This window comes from Nyctereutes procyonoides, unplaced genomic scaffold, assembly GCF_905146905.1.
Source record: "Nyctereutes procyonoides isolate TBG_1078 unplaced genomic scaffold, NYPRO_anot_genome, whole genome shotgun sequence".
NCBI classification, from domain to species: Eukaryota; Metazoa; Chordata; class Mammalia; order Carnivora; family Canidae; genus Nyctereutes; species Nyctereutes procyonoides.
Genome location: NW_026575133.1, coordinates 40,477,309 through 40,501,725, shown reverse-complemented (window position 1 = coordinate 40,501,725; position 24,417 = coordinate 40,477,309). Strand labels below are relative to the sequence as shown.

Here is a 24,417-nt window from a genome sequence, read left to right as displayed (position 1 = left end):
TATCCAAGAACATCAGGAGTGCCAGGGCCTGTGAGGATGGCCCTGCCACCAAGAATGTGTCTGACAGGTCACCTGGGCAAAGATGTGTACAAGGACGTTCACGGCAGCAGTACTTGAAACAGGAGACTGAGGAGAGCCAGCAAGCAACCTAACTGGTGATTTTTTTTAAGATTTTATTTATTTATTCATGAGAGACACAGAGAGGCAGAGACACAGGCAGAGGGAGAAGCAGGCTCCCTGGGAGGAGCCTGATGTGGCACTTGATCCCAGGATCCTGGGATCAGGACCTGAGCCAAAGGCAGATGCTCAACCACTGAGCCACCCAGGTGCCCCCCCAACTGTGGTTAATAGGGAGTGTTCATAAATTGTGGCCTGGCCCGTGGAAGATGATGCTGTTGTTGGACAAATTAAAGCAGAGCAATGTGTAAAAAGTCGGAAATCTCTCCAAAATGTGAAAGAAGTTACAGGATGATGCTGTATGTAGGAGCGCTTTGTTCGGGGATAGACTATATGCACCAGGTTGTACATTCATCACAGTGACAGGAAGGAGATCTGAGAGACTGTTCGCAGTGGGGCAGGAATGAGGGTTTTCAGGCCATTGGGGCAGGGGGTGGTTACCAACAAGAGACAGGGGCTCCTTTCCACTTTACACACTTTGGTCCTGTTTTAGTTGTTTTCACCGTGGCCAAGGTGTCACTTTGATAAGAATTATTTTCCTTTGAAATACTTCACTTCTTGCCTTTGTTTTAAAATGATTGCTACAGGAAATGGGATGGCCTCTGAAAATCTGGGGCTCAGAAATACTGTAGCGTCGGGTACCACACAGGAGGCCCTGCAGAGACTGGGGAAAGGAAGCCTCAGACCTGACTGAGGAAGGGCTAGAGGCTGGGCCGGGGTGTTCGGAGACTGTTCTGCGGGCAGCAGGGAGCCATGGAGGGTTGTTTGTGTGGAACACAGAACGAACTGTTTTCAGATAAACGATTCTGTGGCATCTCGTATGTTCACAATGTTACGTGACCACCACCTACCTCTGTGTAGTTCCCAGACATTGTGATCATTCCGACTTCAAACCTCAGATGCATATAATAATATTATTATTATTATTATATTTTATATAAATTTATAAAATATTAATTATAATTGCTGGTTTGTTTTTTTTTAAGATTTTATTTATTTATTTGACAGAGAGAGAGAGAGAGCATATGATTGGTGGGGCAGGGAGAGAGAGAGAGAGGGAGAAGCAGACTCCCTGATGAGCAGGGAGCCTAATCCCAGGACCCTGGGATCATGACCTGAGCTGAAGGTAGATACTTAACCAACTGAGCCACCCAGCCCTTGCCCCCTTTTAAAATTACCTTTTATTCCTTATGGCCCTTTCCCTGGGCATTGAGACCGGTGTAGAGAGTTGCTCTCCTCTTCTCTCCTCTTCCCTTTCTTTCTTGTTTTCCTGTCTTTTTCTTTCCTTGTTTTCTTTTTCAACCCAAGTGAAATATGAATATGCCTCTCAAAAGAAGCACAGAGAGTAGAAAGCAAAAGTCTGCCCTCAGCACCCCCCTCACCCCTCTCTCCTTGGTGGGAGCAGCCACTGCCAGCAGTGTGGCCTTTGCTCTTTGGGTGTGCATTTACACAGAGATGTGAGCTTGTGCTGAGATAGAGGGTTTTTTTATTTATTTTTATTTTTTTTATTTTTTATTTTTTTCTTAGAGGGTTTTTAAAAATAAATGGGATTATGGGCACCAGGGTGGCTCAGTCCGTTAAGTGACTGCCTTTGGCTCTGGTCGTGATCCTGAAGTCCCAGGATTGAGTCCTGAGATCGAGTACAGGGATCAAGTCCCACATCCAGCTCCCTGCTCAGTGGGAAGTCTGCTTCTCCCTCCCCCTACTCCTTCTCTCTCTCTCTTGCTCTCTCTCTCTCTCTCCCCCAAATAAATAAATAAAATCTTTTTTTTAAATGGGATTGTGCTGGATGTATGTTCCACATTTTGCTTTCTTCTCTTAGCAGTTTGTCTTTGAGATCTATCCATGTCAGTTCACATACCTCTGTACTTCTCAACTCTTTTACCATACAGTCCCCCCTCCTGTGGCTAGTTGTTTAGACCGAGTCCTTGCCGTTATTAGTACCAAAAGCAACCACCGCAATCAACAGGCTTGTGCAGACCTCTGTGCACACGTGCAAGCTTTCTTCCAGATGGCACCAGTAGGGTGAAGGCATGCACGTTCTTGTAGACATGGCCTCTTCATCCTGCCAAAAACCCCTTCCAAGTGGCCTCCCACCCAATGTCACTTGGTGCCGGCCAACCATGTCCCCACATCCTCTCAATACTAGACATCAAAAAAAAAAAAATACTAGACATCATCGGGGTCTATAATTTCCACCAAGCAGAGGAGAGAAACATGCAATCTTAATGTTTTACTTTGCGTTTCCTTCATTATAAACATTTTTTCCTATGTTCCCTGGCCCTTTGTTTTTCTTTTCCTGTGAATTGCCATGTAGAGTCTTTGTCAGTTTTTTCCCTTTTGAAAAAACCTTTCTGATTAAAAAAAAAAAAAACTCTTTATATGTTTTGTGTATTAATTTTGGGGGGTTAGCTAGTTATGATGTAAATATTTTCTCCCAACCTGTCATGGTTTAAAAACCTTGTTTATGGTTCGTTTGTCATGTGAAAATTTTTTTTAAAGATTTTATTTATTTATTTGCCAGAAAGAGTGTGTGCAAGCAGGGGGAGCAGCAGACAGAGAGGGAGAAACAGGCTGCCCGCTGAGCAGGGAGCCCGACTCAGGGCTTGATCCCAGGACCCCAGGATCATGACCTGAGCCGAAGGCAGATGCTCAACTGAGCCACCCAGGCGCCCCCACATTTGTGTCTGTTTTATGGTGTCTTTTATATTTTCTCAGTGTAGTTCTTATATCTTACATTCTTATATATGATGGAGTTTAGTTACCTTGGCAGACAGAATGTCTTTTCCATGACATTTTCTGATTGGGCTTTGTTGACGTCCAGGGAAGTTGTGGTGTTTGTAGGCTGCTCTGACCTATGTTTCTGAATTATCTCATGAGTTTTCATTGTTTCTTTGATGACTCCCTTGGCCTCTAGAAAGGAACACAATTGGAGTACAGGATCTTCGTGTCTGCAGATAGTGATAGAGCCTCTCTTCTTTTCAACAGGACTAATTGCGGGGAGGGGAGTCATTTGGATGGTTTTCTGCTGGCAGGGCAGGGTCATGATGCCCATCGCAGCAATGATGCTTGTTGTCTTGCTTCTGATTTCCAATGATGTTTCCGCTCTGGATGGAGGATGCAAATCAAAGACAAGGAATAAAATGGGAATGCCAAGAGGAGGGTATCTGCCAAGCAGTGCCCAAACTGAAGCAGCAGAGCGGATGCTCAGCTGAGTAAAGCCAGGTGGTCAGTGCCCAACGGGCCTTCCATCTGACCCACTATGCCCTAGATCATTGAGCTCTGCTTGCACCCGCTTGTGTCCAGCACCCAGCATAACTGAGATGCCTGCTAGCTTGGAGGGAGCCACACGCTGGTGAGCTCACCGCCTGGATCCTAATCTGAATCCCTGGTGTAAATGAGGGGGAGAGCCCAGCAGCACCAGAGGCCACATCCAGGTTGACTCACAGCGGTATACTCTCCTCCTAAGCCATAGTCCTCCATGTAGTTCTTGACAAAAAATTACACAAATGCTTTATTGAAAGTATATATATTATATCAAAGATCACAGACTGGCATCACCGCCCCCACCCCAAACCCCCCCCCGCCCCCGCCACTATGTTGGATATAGTGTTTCTTTGCCTGACATATGTTTTTAAAAATTATGAACCAGCTGAAATCATTTTTAGAAATTCTGAGATTTTAAAAAACATTCTGAATTTTTGGTGTTCCTTGAAGAATTTGAAGACCTGATAAGCTTAGACCTGCAGTACCAGGGTAGGCTTCCCCCTTTCAGTGTGGCATTTCTCTTTAATGGGACACAGTCCCCACCTCTCCCTATTGCCTCACCCCCAACCTGCTCCTCTTATTTACACCATCTGCCTGGCCTCCGTAGGCGGCTGAGCTATAATCTCTATTGGATACGACAAATGATATAACTCATCAGACTAGCAACCGTATATTGGTCTTCTAGGTAAATAAAATGAGGAAAGCAGGTTCACCTGACTTGGTCTGCTCCCCATGAACTCCTGCTGGTTCCCAGGATCGCTGCTTGCTTTGGCACATCTTAACAAACCCTGCTGCTAACAATCTGATGTAGAATCTTGCTCAAAATTGACACAAAGCTCACTAAGCTGTAAACTAAGGAAGAAGACGCCCGGCCCATTGTGAAAATCACAGCTTGCCTGGCAGGCCCACAGGCATCTGGGCTTCCCCTCTGCTCTTCCCTCCAGCCAGTCAGCATGGTTGAGTTCCCACCCAGAGTGCTCTTCCTCCTCTGGAGGAGGCTTGGATTCTGTACAAAAAGGTATGGCTGGATTCTCCCTTTCTGTCTGGGGCTTTGGACCCATAATGTAGGGGTGCTTCTATCGGTTCCTCAGAGCAGAAGGAATCTGCAAACGGTGACTTTCGGTTCCCCTGCAGAGCGTGATGTTTACCCCGAGCTGTCTACCTAAGCTGTCTTTATTAGAGATGCCCGTGGCTTGTTAGGGGTTGGCCAGATTGACAATCACGTCTGCTTTACCTAGAGCCCCTTTAATCCCCAAACCCTTATTTATAAGTTTTACCCATTCCTTTTTTATCACATCTGGGGAAGATATTTTTTCTATCTTATTTTTCTACTTAATGCTCCATTCTTCTGACCTTCATTCAGTTTATTCAGCGGACACATAAGAGTTGATAATATATCTGCATATTCAACCATGGTGGGTGCACCATGATGATAAGAGCTCTATGGGCAGAGCTGTGCCCTGGACTTGTATGAACTCATTTCAACGCCTAGCTGAGGAGATCTTAGAATCTTCATCTATGGACAAGGAAATTGGCCTAGATTGGAAAGTTAAATGCCATATCCCAGGTCATACAACTATTTGGTGGAGGAGCTGAGGTTTGAATTGGGGGCTGACATGCTGTTTTAAAAAATTAGTTGCAAGCATTTAAAAAAAAAAAAACAACTGAGGCTTCATCTAAGAGTCTGGATTTTTAATCTTCCCTTGAATGTTCTGAAGTTATGGCAACTTTAGGGCTATCTTACCCCATGGGGATATAATTGGATGTAACTGAAGCGGATCCTTTCAAAGGGACATTCTTCCAATATGCCACAGTCCCCACCTCTCCCTCGGGTCTCCCACCCTGCCTGCTTCACTCACATTAGGCTTCAAGATTTTGTGCTTTTACTTAGAGGCCACATTGCTTTCTAACTGTTACTTCCCCTTGCCACTTCTTCCTCTCTGCTTGACCAAGAGAAAAACTGAGACACAGAAGATTGGGGGTAATTAATTCAGGTCAAATCAGAGAGGCCACACCACCCAGCGAAGAGCCCACCTTTCAAGGTCAGGCTACATGATCAAAACCACAGTGCATTCTCACTATAAAGTAACAAGTACCAAACTGTTTTCGTCCCTAGTAGCCCTTTATGCACTTGCATACCCTTCCTTTTAATAGGCAACCACTTGAGTGGGTGTCTTTCTATTTGGATATGTTCTTACAAAATGCATATTGTTGCTCATGTGCAATTTTAATTTGCTGAAATGATATCATAGCTCTCAATCTATTTTCTACTTTCTTCACCAAAGGATCTTTTTAAGATCCTTCCGTGTTGCTTCTTCCTCTTCTAGTCTTTGCTTCTGGGTGCTGCATGACACCCCGTCTGCACTTCAACTGCACGTCACCTGTCCACTCCCCCAGATCTCTACCACCTTGAAGTTTGAAGGCCATCCGAAGAGGTGGCCAGATGTGAGCCTTAGGGCATATGCCCAGGGGTGAAAATGCTGAGTCACAGATGCCACACATGTCTACTCTGTCTAAATTGTGTCTGATGCTTCTCCACAAGGGCTCCACGGTCTACTTAGATCCTTTATATAACACAGATGTTGAAGGAGGATTGGAGGGAGAGAGGGCTTTTATTTATTTATTTATTTTTTTTAAAGATTTTATTTATTTATTCATAGACAGAGAGAGAGGCAGAGACACAGGAGAGAGGGCTTTTAGATATACACTATTCATTAGTGAGTAAGGTCTTATGTTTGTTTTTGTTGTTGTTTTAGATTTTATTTATTTATTCATGAGAGACACACAGAGAGACAGAGGCAGAGGCAGAGGGAGAAGCAGGCTCCATGCCGGGATCCCAATGAGGGACTCGATCCCAGAACCCTAGGGTCACACCCTGAGCCAAAGGCAGGCACCCTACTGCTGTGCCACCCAGGCATTCCTAATTAAGGTCTTTTCGATGGAGTTCAACACAGACTTGCCTCCTGCCAAAGGTCGCAGAACACACAGGCAGAAAAATTGGAGGACAGCCCCCTCTCAGAGTCTGAGAGTACAGAACCAGCGTAAGGGACCTGACACCTGGCTCAAGTCCCGTGCTGTGCCACTTATGGGGCAAGTCATTTGGTGCTTTTGAGTCTTGTTCTTTTCCTCTGTAAAATGGGAAGACCAACAGAAACTCAAGGAAGGTTGTTTGGGCACTAGAAACGTATGTCCTTCTTTCCTTCTTTCCTTCCTTCCTTCTCAGCACTGAGGTATACATGATGTGTTTTGTCACCTAAAGTCTGCTCAGTCTCATTAAGACATTTAGTCTAGCTGGCGCAGGGACTCACAGGACCAGAGGCCCAGCTACCTGAGTGGGTTTTGAACTAGCCTGAGCAGAAGGTGAGGCAGGTTGTGCACCAAGAGTGTGCTGAGCCCGAGGAGAAGAGGGAGGGAGCTGAGAGGGTGGTAGTGGTCCTCATGGGCAGCCGTGGGGGGGGGCGGAGAGGAAGCTAAGAGCTTCAAGTCTGATCACCTCCTCCATAAAGTGAGGGGTGTATGTGCCAGATTCTTTGCTGTTGGTGAAGGGCATGGGTAGAGAGCCTGAGGGAGAGTCCTTGGATTAGCTGTTGAGGGGAGGCTCAAGATGAACAAAGACCAGTTTGGGGGGAGTTGAACATCCTAGGTCTAGATCTTCCAGAAGCTGACCCTGAGCTTAATACCAGCAGTTCACTCAAGAAAAGCTCCCAGGAGAAGCCTGTAAGGGGACAGGAGATGCAGGCCTGGGAAGGGTGAAGCCAAGCAAGGGTGCAGCACAGGTCAACTCTCAGACCCAGCCTGATCCTAAGAGGAGCTCTGGAACATGAATTACACCTCAGGGTTTGTCCCACATGGAAGCAAAGAGCTGGGCTTTTGCACACACACACACTCCAGGCACATGTTGGCACCTTTGGTGGGCACAGGGAACCTAGAGCTCCGCAGTCTCTCCTGAATCTCTGTATGAGTGAGGCGGCTCCAGTGCCCGAGGAGAATCAGGTGAGATTGCAAGCAAAGCACAGAGCCCCCAGAAGAGCGGGGATGGGAGCATAGAGTGGTGAAGGGATCCTAGGAGAACTGGGCAGGACACCAGCAGTATCCCACGTAAGGACCTAGCTGTGATTTGAAACTATAATTTATATGAATGCTGGTACTTTGTGCAAGCAGCTCCTCCTGCATGCTGTGATGTTCCCTCTCCTCGCCTGATCAACTGCTGTCCGTCCTTGGCACCTCAGCTGAAATGTTGCTTCTTTGACAAAGAATTCCTGGCCCGCCGAAGTCTCTTTGTAAGACCCTCCCAGGGCACTGTCTTCCCCTTACTGCCTCTGTACCTTGGAATTATCTACTTAATTGTTTACTGTATCTCACTTCTTTGCTAGACTGTGGCCAGGCCCTGGATGGGGTGCATGGGAAGAGACAGTAAATTTGTGTGGGCTGCCTGCTGGCTCGATGAGCTTCCTGGCTTCCTGGTCTGCTCCAGCCCTGCTCAGATGCAGAAGGTGGTTGGGAGCTGGGCCTGGACAGTGGCTTGCCTGGGCAGGGCCTGCAGCAGTGCACGGCAGGGGTGGGGTGGGGTGGTCCCATGGAGGTAGGAGCTCTGGGGCCATGGAGGGGTGCAGGCTTGTTGGAAAGATGGTGGGACCCAGAGGGACCCGAAGGCCTCACACAGAGGACAAGCTGGGAGGCCAGAGAGGAGACATAGTGGGAACGAGGGCACAAACTGAAGGCATTTGTTCCCTGTAGCAGATCCTCGTGTTAAAACAAGTTGTGTTTTCTCAGCTTCCTCATGGATAAGTGGAGGTAATTCTTGTCATGAAATTGCAATAAGAGGAAGACTCTCAGAAAAAGTTCATACTTCCCTTCAAACTTGTATCTGTCAGTGTTTGCTGCATAACAAGCTCAAAAATCTCAGTGGTTCACAACAACAAACATTTCATTTCCTATAGGTCGGCTAGTTGGCTGGTGTAGGCTGGGTTCTTCCGGACTCAGCTAGGCTGGGCTGGACTCCACATTTCTGGTCAGGGCCGGGTCTGCTCCTCATGCCTATATTCTTGGCCCACGTTGAAGGGCCACAGGCTCCCTGGAGCGTCTCTTCTCATGGCAGATGGCAGGGATCCAGGAGGGGCAAGCAGACCCCCCACATTGCCCATTAAGCCCTGAGCTTAGAACTGGCACATTTTCCCACATTGCATTGGTCGAAGTAAGTCATGTGGCCAAGCCCAACATCATTGGGCAAAGAAGTAAACTCTTCACACTCTAGTGTAAGATGTTGTAAGGTGCCATGATGGGGGGCGTGGCTATGGAACTCCATAGCAGCGAAGGGCCACTCAGCCACAGCCCTCCTTCCCCGTAGTCTGAAGTCTGGGCTGCTCTTGGTGTGAGGTGTTGGAGAAAGCGTGCAACCTTTCCCATAGTACCTGCCAATCTCGCTGGGATGCTGGGTGCGATGCATAGTTTCTAGCTGTCATCTGTGACCATTGACGAAGGACCCATCCTGCCCCAGGGTCTTCACTGTGGGCGTGCGGTCGCCAGATGGGGACTCCACCATCCAAACACCCAAACTGCATGCTGGCAGATAGAGCACTGTCTCGGCCTGACCCCCGGCTCCGAGTGTGGTGGCACCAATAGAGACCTCAGACGATGCCTCCAGAGCTGTCATTTCAGTACCAGCCAGAGGTGTCAATGTCTCCCTCCTCTAGCCGGCAGCTCCTTTGATGTGAGAGGTTCAAAGCCCTCTCTAAGCTGTTCAAGTCTGTGAGGAGAGCGCGGGGCACCCTCCCACTGCACAGATACCAGAGAGCGAAAGGTAGCGATTTGGGACCTCGTGATCTCAAATCCCAGTGGGGCTCCCAGCTCACAAGTGATAAAGCCAAACAAGCTGTGGAATGCCCCCCAGGGGTTGACCTGGCATCTGAGGTTTCCCCGGTAGGAGAGTGCGGAGGCTGCTGGTTCTGGGGTCAAGGCTGCGGGGCAGCCTGGGAGGAGTTGCCACGGGAGCAGGAACTGGGAGCTGGACAGGTGGAGGTTTGCAAGCCTAGGGAAAGGGCATGGGTTGAGAAATGGAGACGTTGCCTCTGAGCATCGGGGAGGGATGTGGATTTAGAAGTTAAGTGCAGACTGGCAGTGAGCAGAACCCATGCCAAGTCGTTCTGGGAAGTCTGCCCAAAACAAGGCAAGAGAAAAAGCCAAAGAACCCAGCTTCAGGAAGCGGGGACTGGTTAGAACAAGGTAGATGGGAGATCCCAGCCTCCTGGCTGGGAGTAAGATAGAGCACCGCCCCTCCCCCCCAACCGGGTCCAGGCCCACCTGACCTGCTGGGCAGCCTGGTGCTCACCAGGGAGCTGGGGGTGAGTGTGGCGGAGCGTGCTGTGAGGGGAGCACTGATGGCCTGCTGGCTACAGCTGGTGGGTGGGGCTGGGAAGGGCTTGGCAGGCCCCACTTTTCTTCCTTTGAGCCTCATGCCTCCTCCCATAGCTGCCACATCATCCCCTTCTGCACATGTGAGACTCTGAACGAGCCTCGTGTCGGCTTTCACAGCTTCCGCGCCCTCAAACATGTGATTTGGGGGACCCTGCCATGGGGCAGGCTGGTGGAGACAGGACGGTGCCCACAGATAACACATGCCAGCCTCCCCACGCCCCCGTCACCGCCCACCGCAGCTCGGAGGGCAGGCCCGCTGCCACCCAGGATACGAGCTTCTCCCGCAAGCCGGGTTTCACACCACCCAGCCCACCCACGGAGCCGCTGGAGGCTGAAGTCTGCCGGAGAATCTCTAACCACCTGGTTCCACCCCGAGTTGGCAGCTCCCCGCGTCTGGTATCCTCCCTCCTGTCTAGCTAGAAAGTCCGTGGGTCCCCACCCACCGCCTCCCATCCTCTCTTATCTGGAAGGCTTGGGTGCTGCTCTTCTGACAGTGTCGCTGACCACCCATGCAAGTTGCTTAACCACTCCGAGACTCCGTTTTCTCAACTGTAAAATGGGGCACCGGCACCCACCTGTGACATTACATTACACCATAAATTAGATCGTGTACCCAACATACCTGGCCCAGCTCAATTTCTTTCTTTTGGGGAGTGGAGTCATCACCTAGGAAGAGCCAGAGAGGTTCCGGGCGACCCCTCCTCAGAGGGACCCTGCCCCTGTCCTGGCTCAGGATGCACAGCGGGGAGCTGTGTTCTTGCCACCTCAAACCTATCTTCTGTCCCTGGAAGTTCTGGGGAGACTGTTCACTGTTGGAAAACAAGGAAAGGTGGAGCAGACCGGCTTTCCCAGGACCTGGAGAGCCCACGGTCCCCGTCTGCTCCCTCCCCACCCTCCCAGCACCATTCACAGCTCATGGCTCTCGAGCCCCTAGAACCCGCAACACCAGGCTGTTTATAGCACATGGCAGCTCCAGCTTCCTGCAGCGTGATTGCCAGAAAGAGGCCCCTCCAAAAGCTCCCACAAATAGTCTGGGACATCTTGGAAGACCCCTCAGGGTGCCTCCGCCAGCACTGAGCCTTGTCCCTTTCTCCTTTGTCACCTCCCACTTGTGAGGGACTGTGTCAGGGGAGACCCTTGAAGAAGCTTTGTGCTGCCCTCTGAGCACCCCGAGGTCACCAGGGTCCCTGCCCCTGCCTCCGTCCACTTGTGCCATGTCACCCTCTGGTTGTCTTGCTATTCTCGGTATGTCAGATTATCACAGTCATCTGAGCATCAAAGATGTTTCCAAGATGTAGTTTTTGAGTTTTTGTGCAGAAACCGACAGAAGCCTAGAGACCAGGAACGTTTTTATACCCATTTTTTAAATATCTGGCTCGCTCAGACAAGTTGCCTCGTAAGCCCATCTCCTCTGTGTGTGTGTGTGTGTGTGCGCGCGCGCGCGCTGGTGTGTACGTGTGCATGTTAAGTAGATGGGTTAGGTTGCATAAACTCATTTTTTAAAAAGGATTTTATTTATTTATTCATGAGAGACACAGAGAGAGAGGCAGCGACACAGGGACAGGGAGAAGCAGGCTCCCTGCGGGGAGGCTGACACGGGACTCGATCCCGGGACTCCAGGATCACTCCCTGGGCTGAAGGCAGGTGCTCAAGCACTAAGCCACCCAGACGCCCGCATAAACTCATTTTTAAAACTTTTTCATTGCTGTGTAGAGCTCAAAAAAGTGTTTACATGTAGCCACCATGCAGATTAAGGTAAATTAATCTTAAACTGTAAAGTTACCATCTTGCCCTTTAAAATTACTATTTTGTGGGGAGACATTTTGAGACACGTGGACACCCCCCTCCTCCCTGTCCTCCCCCCTCCTCCTCCCCCTCCTCCTCCACCCAGCTGGTGTCCACACCTGAAGCCTCTGTCCGTGCTCACCTGGATCCGTCATCGCCCTGGTGGTTGGCAAACAGTGACAATTGCTGTCATTCCTTGGACGGGTTTTCTTTGGCGTCCTCCCGTGAGGAAGAGCATTCTCTTCTCATTTGTTTTCATCAGAGTAGACTCATCAGTTGCTCGTTTATTCCGTGAATTATAATTATTGTTGTCATTCCCTTTGATGCTCAAATGGTGCTCACGTAAAGCGCATCATCTTCTGGACATTTCCTTACTTTCTGGGGCAACGGATGATCCAGGCCTACTGGCTGCCTTTCCCAACGGGCCCTAAAACCAGCCTCCTCTCCCAGAAACCTGGATTTTTCAGCGCTCAGTGGTATTAAGCAACTGAGACCTGAGCTCTACCTGTACTTTGGCAACTGGGGCATCTGTGGCTGCTCCCAGGCCGTGCCTGCAGACAGCTAGGACACCGTGGGCACATGCATGCACACGCACACGTGCATCAGGATTCACCTGTATACAGGTGAACGTACCTTGAGTTCACCCTAATATCCCCTCCAATATGACACTACAGAAAGTTCACTGTAGCCTGAGTGCTCTCACCGTGAGAAGCCCGGCTCCCGTTTTTTCCTAATTTCTCAGCATTTGCATGTTTCCCTGTATGTAGCCAAGTCTCCCCCTCTGCTGCCCCTTGGCCCCACCCAGGCCTCCTCCGAAGGTCCTGGCCACTTCCTTGCCCCACCTGTGTCCCCTGCCTGCTGATCACCTCCTTGGCCCCAGCCCCCAAAGCCCTGGCCCCTTCAGAGGAAGAGCAGGGAAAGGAAGCGAACCGGTAAATATGTTTTAAAGAGAAAAGAAGAAGGGGAAGGAAGGACTGATCGGTTTTGAGGAGACACATTCTGAGGTCCCTCCCAGGCCATATAGCTGAAGAGGGACTTCTAGATCTCAAGTGGGCCCCCAAAACTCTTCCCAAACCTGCCTGTCCCCTGCTGTTCCCTTCATTAACTGAGTTACTAAACCCAGAGATTTGAAGTGTCCTTCCTGGCCTTTTGTCCTTGCCCCCCACCCCCACCCCCGTACTGTTCCAGTTGCGGCTCTGGCCCCATCCTGGCCCCTCTCCCTCCACTGCACCTCCCCAGCTCAAGCACCAGGAGCACCAGAGTGAGGGTGCCAGCACCCTGCCCCCGACTTCTATCCTGCCCTGCAGAAGAGCCAAAGTGATATTTGCAAAAAATGTAAATCTGATCAAGTCTCCCCCCACCGACACACACACACACACACACACACACACACACACACACACACACACGAGAGCGCGTATGCTTTTAAATGCCTTTAGTGGCTCCAAGTCACTCTTAGAACAAAATCCAAACTCTACAAGCCCCCAAAGGCCCAAGAGACCCATGATCTGGCCTCTCCTCTTGTCCTTTCTTCACCCAAGTTGGAGTCTGCAATTCTTAGGAAGAGGTTTTGGAGGGAGAAGGTGGTAAAGGATTGAGAACAACACCGAGGGCAGAAGGGAAGCCAAGGAAAGCTGTCAGGGGCTGGCAGGGAGAGGGGAGGGCTGACGCAGGGAGGGAAGGAAGTGGGTCCCAGCAGACAGGAGGTGGGGGCATCCAGCCCCTGCTGAGCTGGTGTCTGAGTGGAGGGAGCAGTGCTGGACCTCAGGAGCTTCAGAGCCTCTGGGGGCAGGAGGGGAGGTTCCAGAACACAGAGCCTGGGCCTGGACATCACCCCTCACGCTGCTCCATCAACACCATACCTCGGTGCCTGTGTGGGAGCCCCAGGCCTGGGCTCCGAGGCCTGAGCTGAATCCAGCTCTGCCCCCACCACCACCTCTGAGGCCTCGGACGCCTTTCCGCCCTCCACGGGAAGATGGAAAAAGTGACAGCAGCCACCCCGCGGCCCTCCCGGCCATTTCTTCACAGCAGCCAAATGCTATCGTCACCCACTCACCCCGCTGAAGACCTTCGGGTGATTTTCTCATTGAACTTACACGAAATGCTTTGCCCTAGTGGGTTAGGAGCACCATTTGCGTTTGTTTTGTTTCCACTTCTTAATACTTTTTCACCATTCCTAAAATTTCCACAATGATTGTATCCGCTTGTTCATTTAAAACAAGGGTGGGGGACACCTGGGTGGCTCAGCGGTTGAGTGTCTGCCTTCGGCTCAGGGAGTGATTCCGGGATCTGGGATCGAGTCCCACAACGGGCTCCTTGCATGGTGCCTGCTTCTCCCTCTGCCTGTGTCTCTCTGTCATTGTCTCTCATGAATACATAAATCTTTAAAAAATAATTTAAAAAAATAAAACAAGGGTGGGCAGAAGCTTGGGGGCAGCGGGGGGGGGGGGTGTGTGCCTTGCAGCAGGGCTTCCTGGCACCCCGCCCCCAGCTCCCACTCGGGCTCCCCCTCTGCTCCCCGGGTCGGCTTCCTCCTGGGTGCTAGACCTCTTTCAGTTCCCCATTTAGAGATCCCAGACGGGGCCGACGTTAGAGTTACCCCCTGGGAAAGTTGAGCCTGTCCAGCGCTCTGGCCTCCCTGCCCTGCTCGCCCTTCCTCTGGACGGTGTCTGAGAGTCACAGCTATTTCTGGAAACACCGCGTTTCTCAACGTGCATCGCCCTGAGCCTCCAATACACTGGACATCCAGCGGCCCCTTTGTCGTAAAGACTGTGGTGGTGGTACCTTCCTGAACCCTGGGGCTGGGGCTGGCCCTCCCCCTTGCGCTGACCCCCCCTCCAGGAGTCCTGTGCCTGGGTAAGTTCGGGGGGCCAGCCATCCGGAGAAGGGGCCTTCCCTGCAGGGACTGGCTGCATAATCTATAATTCCATTCCCCCAACCCTTCTAACGTGAGGCCTGTCGTGTGCAGTGTGCACGTCTCCGGGAACGGTGGCGGGGCCAGTCACGACCCTTGAAGGGGCCTCAGGGACGGTGGAGGCTGAGCCACGCAGTGTCCCTTTCCTTCTGGGACTTAGAAACCTGCGCGAGGCCGGCACTGCTGGGAGAGGTGGGCAGGGCTTCGTGGAAATGGTAGGGCTGGAAAGCGCCTGGAACTTTCCATAGACCTGGAGATTTTAATGGAGACCTTGGAAGAGAGCGGTTTTTTGCTTCACCACCTGACCTACCCCCATCATGTATTTTTTTTCTTCTGCACGACTTTTGGATGGCACAAACCCCAAAAGGCGTGTGCTCTGTGCCCACCCGTGAGTGACAGGCTGACTGCACAGAGGGGACGCTGCTCTTTTCCAAAATCACGCTGTCTGTGGGGTGCTCCGGGTGTCTGCTAAGGGAGAAGGACCCCCTCCATCAGAGTAGGCGAGGGGCCGCAGAGCAGAAATGCCGCCTTCCGCAGGCCCTGCCCTGGGGGGGTCTCTGATCGCGGGGGGGGGGGGGGGGGCTCACGTTCGCGGCGCCAGCCTAATGTGGGGCTGCAGGGTTTCTCTGTTTCAAAATGACTTGATAAATCTCTTCAGGAAGGCAGTGGCTGCGGAATGAGGAACAAAGTCTGGAGGCCCCAACCGTCAAGGATGGAGGGCAGCCCCCCCTTCCCCGGAAGGGCGGCCTCAGGGCGCAGAGCACACAGGCCTGCTCCCTCTGCTCCTGTGGGTCCCTTGTCAACACCGCCCCGATGCCCTGAGGGTCTCCCGTTAGGGTCCACCTTCCCTCACCCCCTGCCCTCGTCTCCAGCCGGGTTTGGCAGATGCGAGGCACAGCGGGGATGAGAGTGGGGAGGAGGTGAGGGTGCGGGACCTCCCGCCCTGGCCACAGGAGGCCACGGCTCCTGCCAGACAGTGCTCCTGGGTTCTTGTGCCTGCTTCTCCCCAGTGGGTGCTCCCAGGGTGGTGACTGGTCTCCTGTTGCCGGTGTCCCTTCTCTCTGTCCACTCAATTCTCCCCAAATCCCCTGGTTGAGTGTGATATCTGGTTCCTGCCAGGACCTGGCTGTACACTAACAATCTTCTCGTCAACACTTTGCATTTGAACGTTGTTGAAAAGGCACCACTTTTGAGGGCTGTGGGTCCGGGGTGGTAGGAGGAGGGGTCCCCCTACTGCCAATGCCCCGCCACACCGTTTCTTTGCGTCTTCCGTCCCAGACCTACATAGGGTCCTCTCTGACCATCTCTCCTGGCTCCAAATATGTGACTCACATCCTGACCCCACAACAGTGGGTCCATCCAGCCATTAATTGCCGAGCACCTCCAGTTGTCAGGCCCTGCAGCAGCCCCATTTGGGGATATAGCAATAGCAGAGCTGGCCCCTGACCATAGGGTCCATAGTAATGTGGATGTGGACTTGACCAGGCCCCTACCCCCAAGGGACCTCAGTGTTCCTGCTGGCCCATGGTCAATGCCCTGTTCACTTGACTCCCTACTCCTGGCATTGACTTGGGTCACTGCCAAGTCTGGCTGCCCTTTGAGCAGCTTTACCCCCTTGTTGGCCACCCCACCTTGCCTTCTTGGCCACCCTACCTTAACCGAGAGACTCTCTAGGTCCAGCTTAGGAATGAGAACACCACAACTGGGCTATTCCTTTCTGTGCTGGCAAGGTGGGACCTCCTGCCACCTGTCTGAACATCCCTCGCCTCCTCCCCTGACCCCAAACCTGGGCCAGCTCAAGAGCTTATATAATCCTGGGCACTCCAACCTTTTTCTCTTCCTGTTTCTGTTCTAGAATGTACTTTAAACACAATATTTTTTTATTTTTTTAAACATAATTTTTTAAAGGAATCTCTGTGATCCCCTTCAAATCTCAGTGCCAAGAGCAGCAAATGCTTATGAGAACAGCTCCTCCAAAGAGACCCTAAATTTGGGTCTCTAATTGGCACCCTGCCTCTCCCATTTCCTCTGTGTCTGTATGTCTGTGCTGCCTATTGAGACAGGCTGCTCCCTGTTGACCCACGTATGTACAGTGAGTCTTTGCTCCGAGTGGGATCTGCCAATGTAGACCTGCCTTCTGGAGAGCACCCCATGCTTTTCCATGGTCCTTCCCTCTCCTGAGCTATTGGGGAGGTGCAAGCAGGCATCCCTCCCAAACAGTGCCTTTCAGTAGCTAGCCATTCGTTGGCTTGCCCGCCTGTCCCCCAAGACAGGCTATACCACCATCCTTGAGGTTTGGACACAGGAAGGTCCAGGAAGGGACCCTGGACCACCTGGGCCGCCAGCAGCCTTGGTTTGCCAGGCCCTCACTCCCTGGCCTCCATGAACAGTCCAAGCACAAGCAGAGTCCAGCAGGTTTGCCTTGCCAATAGCACCCAGCACCTGCTGCTGGCTCACAGGCCCTCCCTCCCACCTCCTACCTCAATGAATCTGTAGGGATTAGATTAATATTCAAGTGTCCCGTTCCTCTGCATACTTAAGACACTGCATATTTCATCAGTCCGAAGATGCTTATTTTTTCACACTTAATATCTCTGAAATAAAATGTGTCTACACCTAATGGCATATCATAGTTTATGCTTTAACTTTTCAGGACTGCATATTGGTAACATGTCTTAGCATCTTAAATCCCCACATCCAGTAAGCCCTCTCCAACACACATTCCCGGCTGAGAACCCCCTTCCAGATTCACACATGAGCTGGTTCACTTTGACTTTCTTTGATGGTTTCATATCCTTTTCCCATATGCCTAATGGCTTGTCATCCTTAGGCGTAAATTCTTTGACAAGCTGACACTTCTATCACGGCTGCTTTAACAGAGTTGAGTTCATCGATCTTGCGTCACATCAAATTATTTTTGTTGTTATGCTCACTTTTGGTTTTGAACCTATTCTGGTTACTTTTTAGAAGGCCTAGCTGCTGTTGCTCAGATATTTCTGGTTCAATAATGCTTGGAAGGGATTGCTTAACCTGGGGCTTTGTGACAACAGGGAATTTATTGGAAAGAATTAAAAAAAAAAAAACAACCTGTTGTTAAACTCTGTACATTTATTATATAGCTTAAACCACACAAATACATAGTCTCATGTACAGATTTATAAGTGTGCAGTGCACAGGTGTACACAGACGTGCTGGGAGAGATGAGAGGCCCAGTGGAGAGCCCTGAGTCAAGGTAAAAATCAGGTGGATTCTTGTTGAGGGCAAATGCATCCTCACTAAACAACTGGGGGTTAACCTCCAGGAACAGGGGCTCAGGGGCAGGTCTGAGTCCTGGTCTGCTCACAGATGTCCGGGTCTGTCCCAGTCTGGGTCCTCCTGCCTCATTTGCTGTCCCGATCTCACTTACCCGTAGCCCTGAAGACCCCTGGACCAAGACACCACCCCAGCCTCCTCCGTTGGTCCTAACCATGCTGGAGCAATAGGTGCCTGACTTGAAGGTGGGCAAGTCAGGATGGTCCAGCCACCCTAAGCCGGACCCAATGAATTCACCAACCTGGTAGACTTTCCAAACCCATACTCCTTGCCTGTTGGCCTTCTCTCCCACAAATGATCAGTTCCAGCACCTTCAGCAAGAAGGCAGCTGGCAGCCCCCAGGGGAGCAGTTGGACCTCTGATTTCCAACTCCGATGATGGCACCTTCTCAACTCATTGTAAAATTACATGACTCCCAGGGTGCCCAGCTGGCTCAGTTGGTGGAGCATGCGGCTCTTGATCTTGAGGTTGTGAGTTCCAGCCCCGTGATGGAGGTAGAGATCACTTTTAAAAACGAAGAAAATAAAAAATAAAATTACAGGGACACCTGGGTGGTTCAGCAGTTGAGCATCTGCCTTTGGCTCAGGTTCTGATCACGGGGTCCGGGGATCGAGTCTCGCATAGGGCTCCCTGCATGGAGCCTGCTTCTCCCTCTGTCTATATTTCTGCCTCTCTGTGTGTGTGTGTCTCTCATGAATAAATAAAATCTTTAAAAATGAATAAATAAATAAAATTACAAGACCACCATCGACGAGATGGTTGTTATGATAATGCAGGTGAATCACAGGCACTTAGTGTGAGGACCAGGATTGCTGCACTCTGAGGCCAGGGAAGCCCCCTCCAAAAGGGGGAAGTCATTTTGTATCATCCCTGTACCCACCAACAGCCTGGTCCCTTTCTCCTGTCTAGCTGCTCCTCGCCGGAGCCCAGCTACATCTTCCTCCTCCACCCAGGGCTGCACCCCCACTCAGCCTCTTCTTGGCTGGATCCAGAGCACCCTGCCTCCCACTGTCCATCTTTGCCTTCTGTGCCAGAGGGAGGGAGGAGTCCAAGATGCCTCTGGGTTTCTGCCTAGGCCAGTGAGGATATGATGGTGCCATTCCTTGAGACAGGGAACATGAGGAGACACAGGCAAGGAACTAGACAGGGAGGATGGACAGGACTTTGAGGCATGTTGGGTTCGAAGCTGTAGGGTACAGAATTAATGAGGTCAGTCTCCTCCTTGCAGTTCTCCCATCCAGCCCTACGGCTTGGTACCTCCTAGGTGTGGGCAGGGCCTCCGTGGGCGGGACCTCCATGGGCAGGCCTGACTGCCAGGGCCCACCTTGAATTTCTTGCTGGAGCCAATGCACAGGGTAAAGGAGACCTGGTCCCAGGGCAGTTGAACAGCCCTGCACGATTACCTGCAGGCTCCTCTGTCATCAGCAACAGAGATACATATCAGGGAAAAATATTGTGCTGCCTCGCCATTTTCTGAGTTTTGATGATGAAACAGAATTTTAAGAAATGGAAAAAAAAAGCAAAACAATTGCTGGAATCGATTTCCTTGTGTTTAAAAATAAATTATCTTGGGGAGTGAGGAGAAATAAACACACACAGATTTTAGAAAAACTGATTCTTTTATATTAAAAAAGGTTTTTGGGGTTTGGGACTACAGGTACATTTTTTAAAATTCTTTATTTTTAAATTTTGCCATGATGAAAATGTGTAACTTGTAAAACAAAATGCTTTTTAAAATAAAAGTTTAGGGGCACCTGGGTGGCTCTGTCAATTAAGCATCTTAAGACTTTGGCTCAGGTCATGATCTCAGGGTTCTGGGATGGAGCCCCACATCAACCTCTCTGCTCATTGGGGAGTCTGCTTCTCCCTCTCCCCCTGCCCCTCCCCTTGCTTGTGTGCTCGCACTCTGTCTCTGTGTCAAATAAATAAATAAAATCTTTAAAAAATAAATAAGCAAATAAACAAATTAAATTAAATTAAAATTAAAAATGGGTCGCACGGGTGGTTCAGTTGGTTTAGCATCTGATTCTTGGTTTCAGCTTAGGTCATAATCAAGCCCTGAGTCAGGCTCTGTGCTCAGCAGGGAGTCTCCCTCACCCTCTCCTCCTGCCCCTCCCCTTGTTTGTGTGCTCACGTTCACGCTCTCTCTCTCTCAAATAAATAAAATATTTAAAAAATAAGTAAGCAAATAAATAAATAAAATAAAATAAAAGTTAAAATGGGGCACCTGGGTGCTCATTTGGTTAAGCATCTGACTCTTGGTTTCAGCTCCGGTCTTGATCTCAGGGTCTTGGGATTAAGCCCCAGGTTGGGCTCCACACTCCTCAAGGAGTTTGCTTGAGATTCTCTCTTCCTCTGTGCCCCCCCACCTTTTTTATGCATGCTTTCTCTCTCTCCCTCTGCCCCTCCACCCACTCCCATACTCTTTCTCTCTAAAATAAATAAATCTTAAAAAAATAAATAAAAATAAAAGTAAAAAAAAAAACAAAGAAAAAGAATTGTTGAAACTGTCCTATTTGTATATTTTGCAGACTGGCCCTTGGGGGCTGCTGGCTACAGAATGTGAGGGTGTGGGTGTGGTGGACAGACACTGCGTAGGAGCCCAGGGCTTTTTGGATCAAGGTCATTCCCTCAGCCTTGTTGGTCTCCACTGCAGATGGCCCTTGTAGTTGGGTGGTGTCCTAGCCAGTTCAAATGCACTTCTGTTTGGGATTTTGTCCTCAGGCATCCGAAGGTGTCCCCATGAGGTTCTTCACCAAGCTGGACCAGCTCATCGAGTTTTACAAGAAAGAAAACATGGGTCTGGTGACCCACCTGCAATATCCAGTGCCCCTGGAGGAGGAGGATGCAGGTGATGAGCCAGAGGAGGAGACAGGTAGGAAGGGATGGAAGGGAAGGGGGGGGGATGTGTAATGGGGAAGTCCCGGGGTATTTCTTTCACCACAAGTGCTCATAGATTAGGTGGGTCTGATTATCAGAGGGAAAGAGGGTGACATGGTAACCAAGGACGAGTTAGGAAAGCAGGCTCCAGGGTCAGACAGACCTAAGTCAGACTTCCTGCCTGCCAGCTTCTTAGCTGTGTGACCTTGAGTAAATCGCTTCCCCTCTCTGAATCACAGACTTCTCTTAAACAGTAAAAATAATATCTACCTGTCAGGGTGTCATCACATGAATCAGTGAATGTGGGGCCTAGAGCCTAGCACACCATAAGCACTCAATAAACGCAGCTGCTGAACTCATCAAAACAATCAGCTGCATTTCGCTATAAAGAGAATGAAGGAGGGGCAGCCCAGGTGGCTCAGCGGTTTAGCCCCACCTTTGGCCCAGGGCGTGATCCTGGAGACCTAAGATCGAGTCCCACGTCGGGTCGGGTTCCCTTGCATGGAGCCTGCTTCTTCCTCTGCCTGTGTCTCTGCCTCTCTCTGTGTCTCTCATGAATAAATAAATAAAATCTTAAAAAAAAAGAGAGAGAGAATAAAGGAGGAAATACTTGTATCTAACTGGAAAGAGAGAGGTGTTTCTTTATATCATCTTTAAAAGGCAAAGAAAGTTATAGCCCCTGGGAAGTATGTGAGAGGCAGGCCTCCCCCTAAAACAGCGGAGGGCCACAGAGCAATCAAACAGGAGTCCCGCAGAGAGGACACTGCGGCTTGGAAGCGCACCTGGATGGCGCACTCTTCCCCTGAGAAGTTCACTTCCTAACAGAAAACATGAGATATGTCATTGAGCCCATCACCCGATCCAGGCTCCCCCTAAATCCCAAGGCCTGGAAACAATCAGGTCCCTCCCAGGTCACCCCCAGAGCCGCTGAGGTCCCTGGGCTGGCTCCTGCTTGTCCCTGCAGGCTGCTGCCAGCCAGGTGCTGGGCACCCTTCACCCCACGCCCGCGGGCTGCCTTGGGGACCCCTCGCCCACCTTCCTCCCACCTCCCTGGGGACCCGCTCTGAGTGGCTGCACAGCTCATTGGCTGCCTGGGCAGAGGATGGACTCCGAGGCCAGGGTTCTCTGTGGAGGAGGTCGGGGCCAGGCAGAGTGTTTCCAAAGGACCGCAGCTCCGAGGACCGAGGCAGCCCGTGCCCCCTTCTCACCTCCCTCGACTAAGTAAAAGGTGCCCTCATCAGAAAGAGCCGGAGCTGCCGCATGCCCGTGTGAGTCTGGGTCACTCCCCTGCTCTGTGCCACGGCCGCATGTCCCCAGCTGCCCCCAGGTGCCCAAGCCTCGGCCTTAATGCCGAGGACCCGTCCTGCAGAGATGCCCGTCACACACTGGGGTCCTTAGCTCCATCAGGCCCGCGGGCCTGGCCACTGCCTTTCTGGGTGGCCATCTGGAGGAGGACCCCGACACCTTCTGTCATGGCTGGGAAGAGAAACCGAGTCTTGTGACTGCTGGCTTCGCTTCCCCAAAGGAGGCACAGTGGCTGGCTTGAACCCGAGCAGTGTGACAGTCGCCCCACGCCTCCTGGATCCAGGGGGCCCGATCTGGCTCAGGTCTTCTCAAGGTGCTGCCGGGCACCACAGGGCTCAAAACACACTTGTACCATGGAAAGAACCTCAGGCCAGGGGAGGATGTGAAGAGCTTGTCCTCTAAAGAGGACAGCCCTTGTCCTCTATCCCCGGGCAGCCCTTGGCGGGGCCCCTGGCATAGCCATTTGGTGCAGGAAGAGGCTCGGGTAGGAGGCTCAACCCCCTTGCCCATTGGTGGTGTGCGCAGGATGGAAGTTCCCCGGAAGGCCAATAGGCAGGAGTCCCTTCTCCCAGGCCGAAGTCAAGTTGTTTTACTTTTCAGTTCCCTGCATGAAGGGGGCCCTTTGCTTCCTTATATTTGCCTCCTAGGGTCTGGCGGGGAGAGAAGAAGAGCAGAGGCTGGAGGGAAAGCAGAGGAAAGGCAGGCTGAGGTGGGAGACAGAGGAAGAGTGTGGTTGGGCCCACCTGCTCCCACCCTGGCTCCCCTGCCCTGGGAACTGGGCCTCTGCCCCCTCCAGGGCCCCTGCCTCAGCCCCGCAAGTTGGCCATCCTTCCGGGGCTGCTGGCTCCACCTGTCCAAGGCCAACAGCCTGCCCAGCCGGGCCATTTGACCCCAGCTGGCAGGTGTTTGCTGAGCACCTCCATGGGACAAACCAAACCCCAGGACCAGAGACCACGAAGACCAGATTCCTGCCATTGGCAGGCTCCCCATCTAGTCAGGGAGCAAAGACAGGAGGGACAGTGCACACACAGATGGGGTCTATACCTGGGCACAGTGGCCGGGATGCGAGATGCGCCTCGCGTGTCGGGAGGGCCCACTACACAAGAGAGCCCTCTGTAGGTGGGAGACTCTGGGAGAAGCTAGTGCTCGGACCAGATGGTGTTACTGCTCTTCTCTTGTGTAGAAGGTGTCCTGTCTCCCCCTGAGCTGCCACCGAGAAACATCCCTTTATCTGCCGGGCTGTGCGAGGCCAAGGAGGTCCCTCTTTTGAGCGAGAATCTGAGAGCCACCGAGGTCAGCAGGCCGAGCTTTTCCGAAACGTTGTTTCAGCGACTGCAGAGCATGGACACTAGTGGGTGAGTTCCCGGCTGGCAGGCCTCTCAGAGGGCCAGGCTTGGGTGCCACTACACCCAGGCAGCTCACTCTGTGCGCACTCCCGAGAGTGCCACTTCCACTCTAGGACAGCTTGCTGTGGAGCACCCCAACCTCCCCACCTCCCAGCGGCAGGTGGGAGGGAGCCCAGGTCACCCCTCTGCTGCCTGGACACCCCCTCCCCACCTCCCAGCAGCAGGTAGGAGGGAGCCCAGGTCACCCCTCTGCTGCCTGGCTCCTGCTGTTCCATGGCCATGGGGTCCTGCAGCCTCTTTGCCATGTACTCCTGTTTCTCTCCCCGCGGGCCCAACAATTCCCTGGCTGGATGCTGCAGGGGGGAGGATCACCCGGGAGGGCTGTCAGTTGTCCTGCCAAACCACAGGCCCTGACTGCAGGTGGCCGCAACCGGAAGGAAGCACCGGGAGCAGAACTGCATCCCAGTGCCCAGCCGGCCTAAAGTAGGCACCCCCAGATGTGTGTTGAGTGAATTGCAAAGTTAGTACACAGTGAATTCCATGCATTAAACATTTAAAAAGAATTTTTTGTTTCTTTGTGAGAAAAAGGGCCCCCCCGACAAAGAAAATGCTAATGGCAGGGCTCAAGCCATCTCTCCAGCTTTAAGGATCAGTTTGAGGGCTTCCTTCCTACCATCCTACTTGGCAAAATACAAAGGAAATCCCTGAAGGTGCACACAAGCCCCCCGGTTGCTAAGATACCTGGTGTTTTTTTAGTTCCACTTTGAATCTCCTTTGATTCTGCTCTAGGCCCACCAGGTTATATTCTCTGCACACTCCTTGCATTACTTGTGTTATTTATCAAATAGCTAAGTATCCAGTGTTTTGAATACAGGGTATGTTATCAGGATTACCCCATACACATGTGTAAATAACAAATATACTTGCTCAGCTATTCTGCGTAGAGTTTGTTGTTCAGTTTCCTTGAGTTTCTACCTCTCTCCGGGGTTAGATGCTAGATGGAGAGAGCTCCTTGGG

The 24,417-nt window shown here is 51.5% G+C and overlaps 1 protein-coding gene across 1 annotated transcript in view; it reads left to right on the top strand.

Moving 5' to 3' along the window:
* INPP5D (inositol polyphosphate-5-phosphatase D) overlaps window positions 1-24,417 on the top strand; it is a 120,222-nt gene that overhangs the window by 29,927 nt on the left and 65,878 nt on the right. Inside the window, exons 3-4 of the mRNA XM_055300669.1 lie at window positions 20,594-20,744; window positions 23,238-23,409. Coding sequence (XP_055156644.1) covers window positions 20,594-20,744; window positions 23,238-23,409 — 323 coding nt within the window. The remainder of the gene's footprint in view (window positions 1-20,593; window positions 20,745-23,237; window positions 23,410-24,417) is intronic.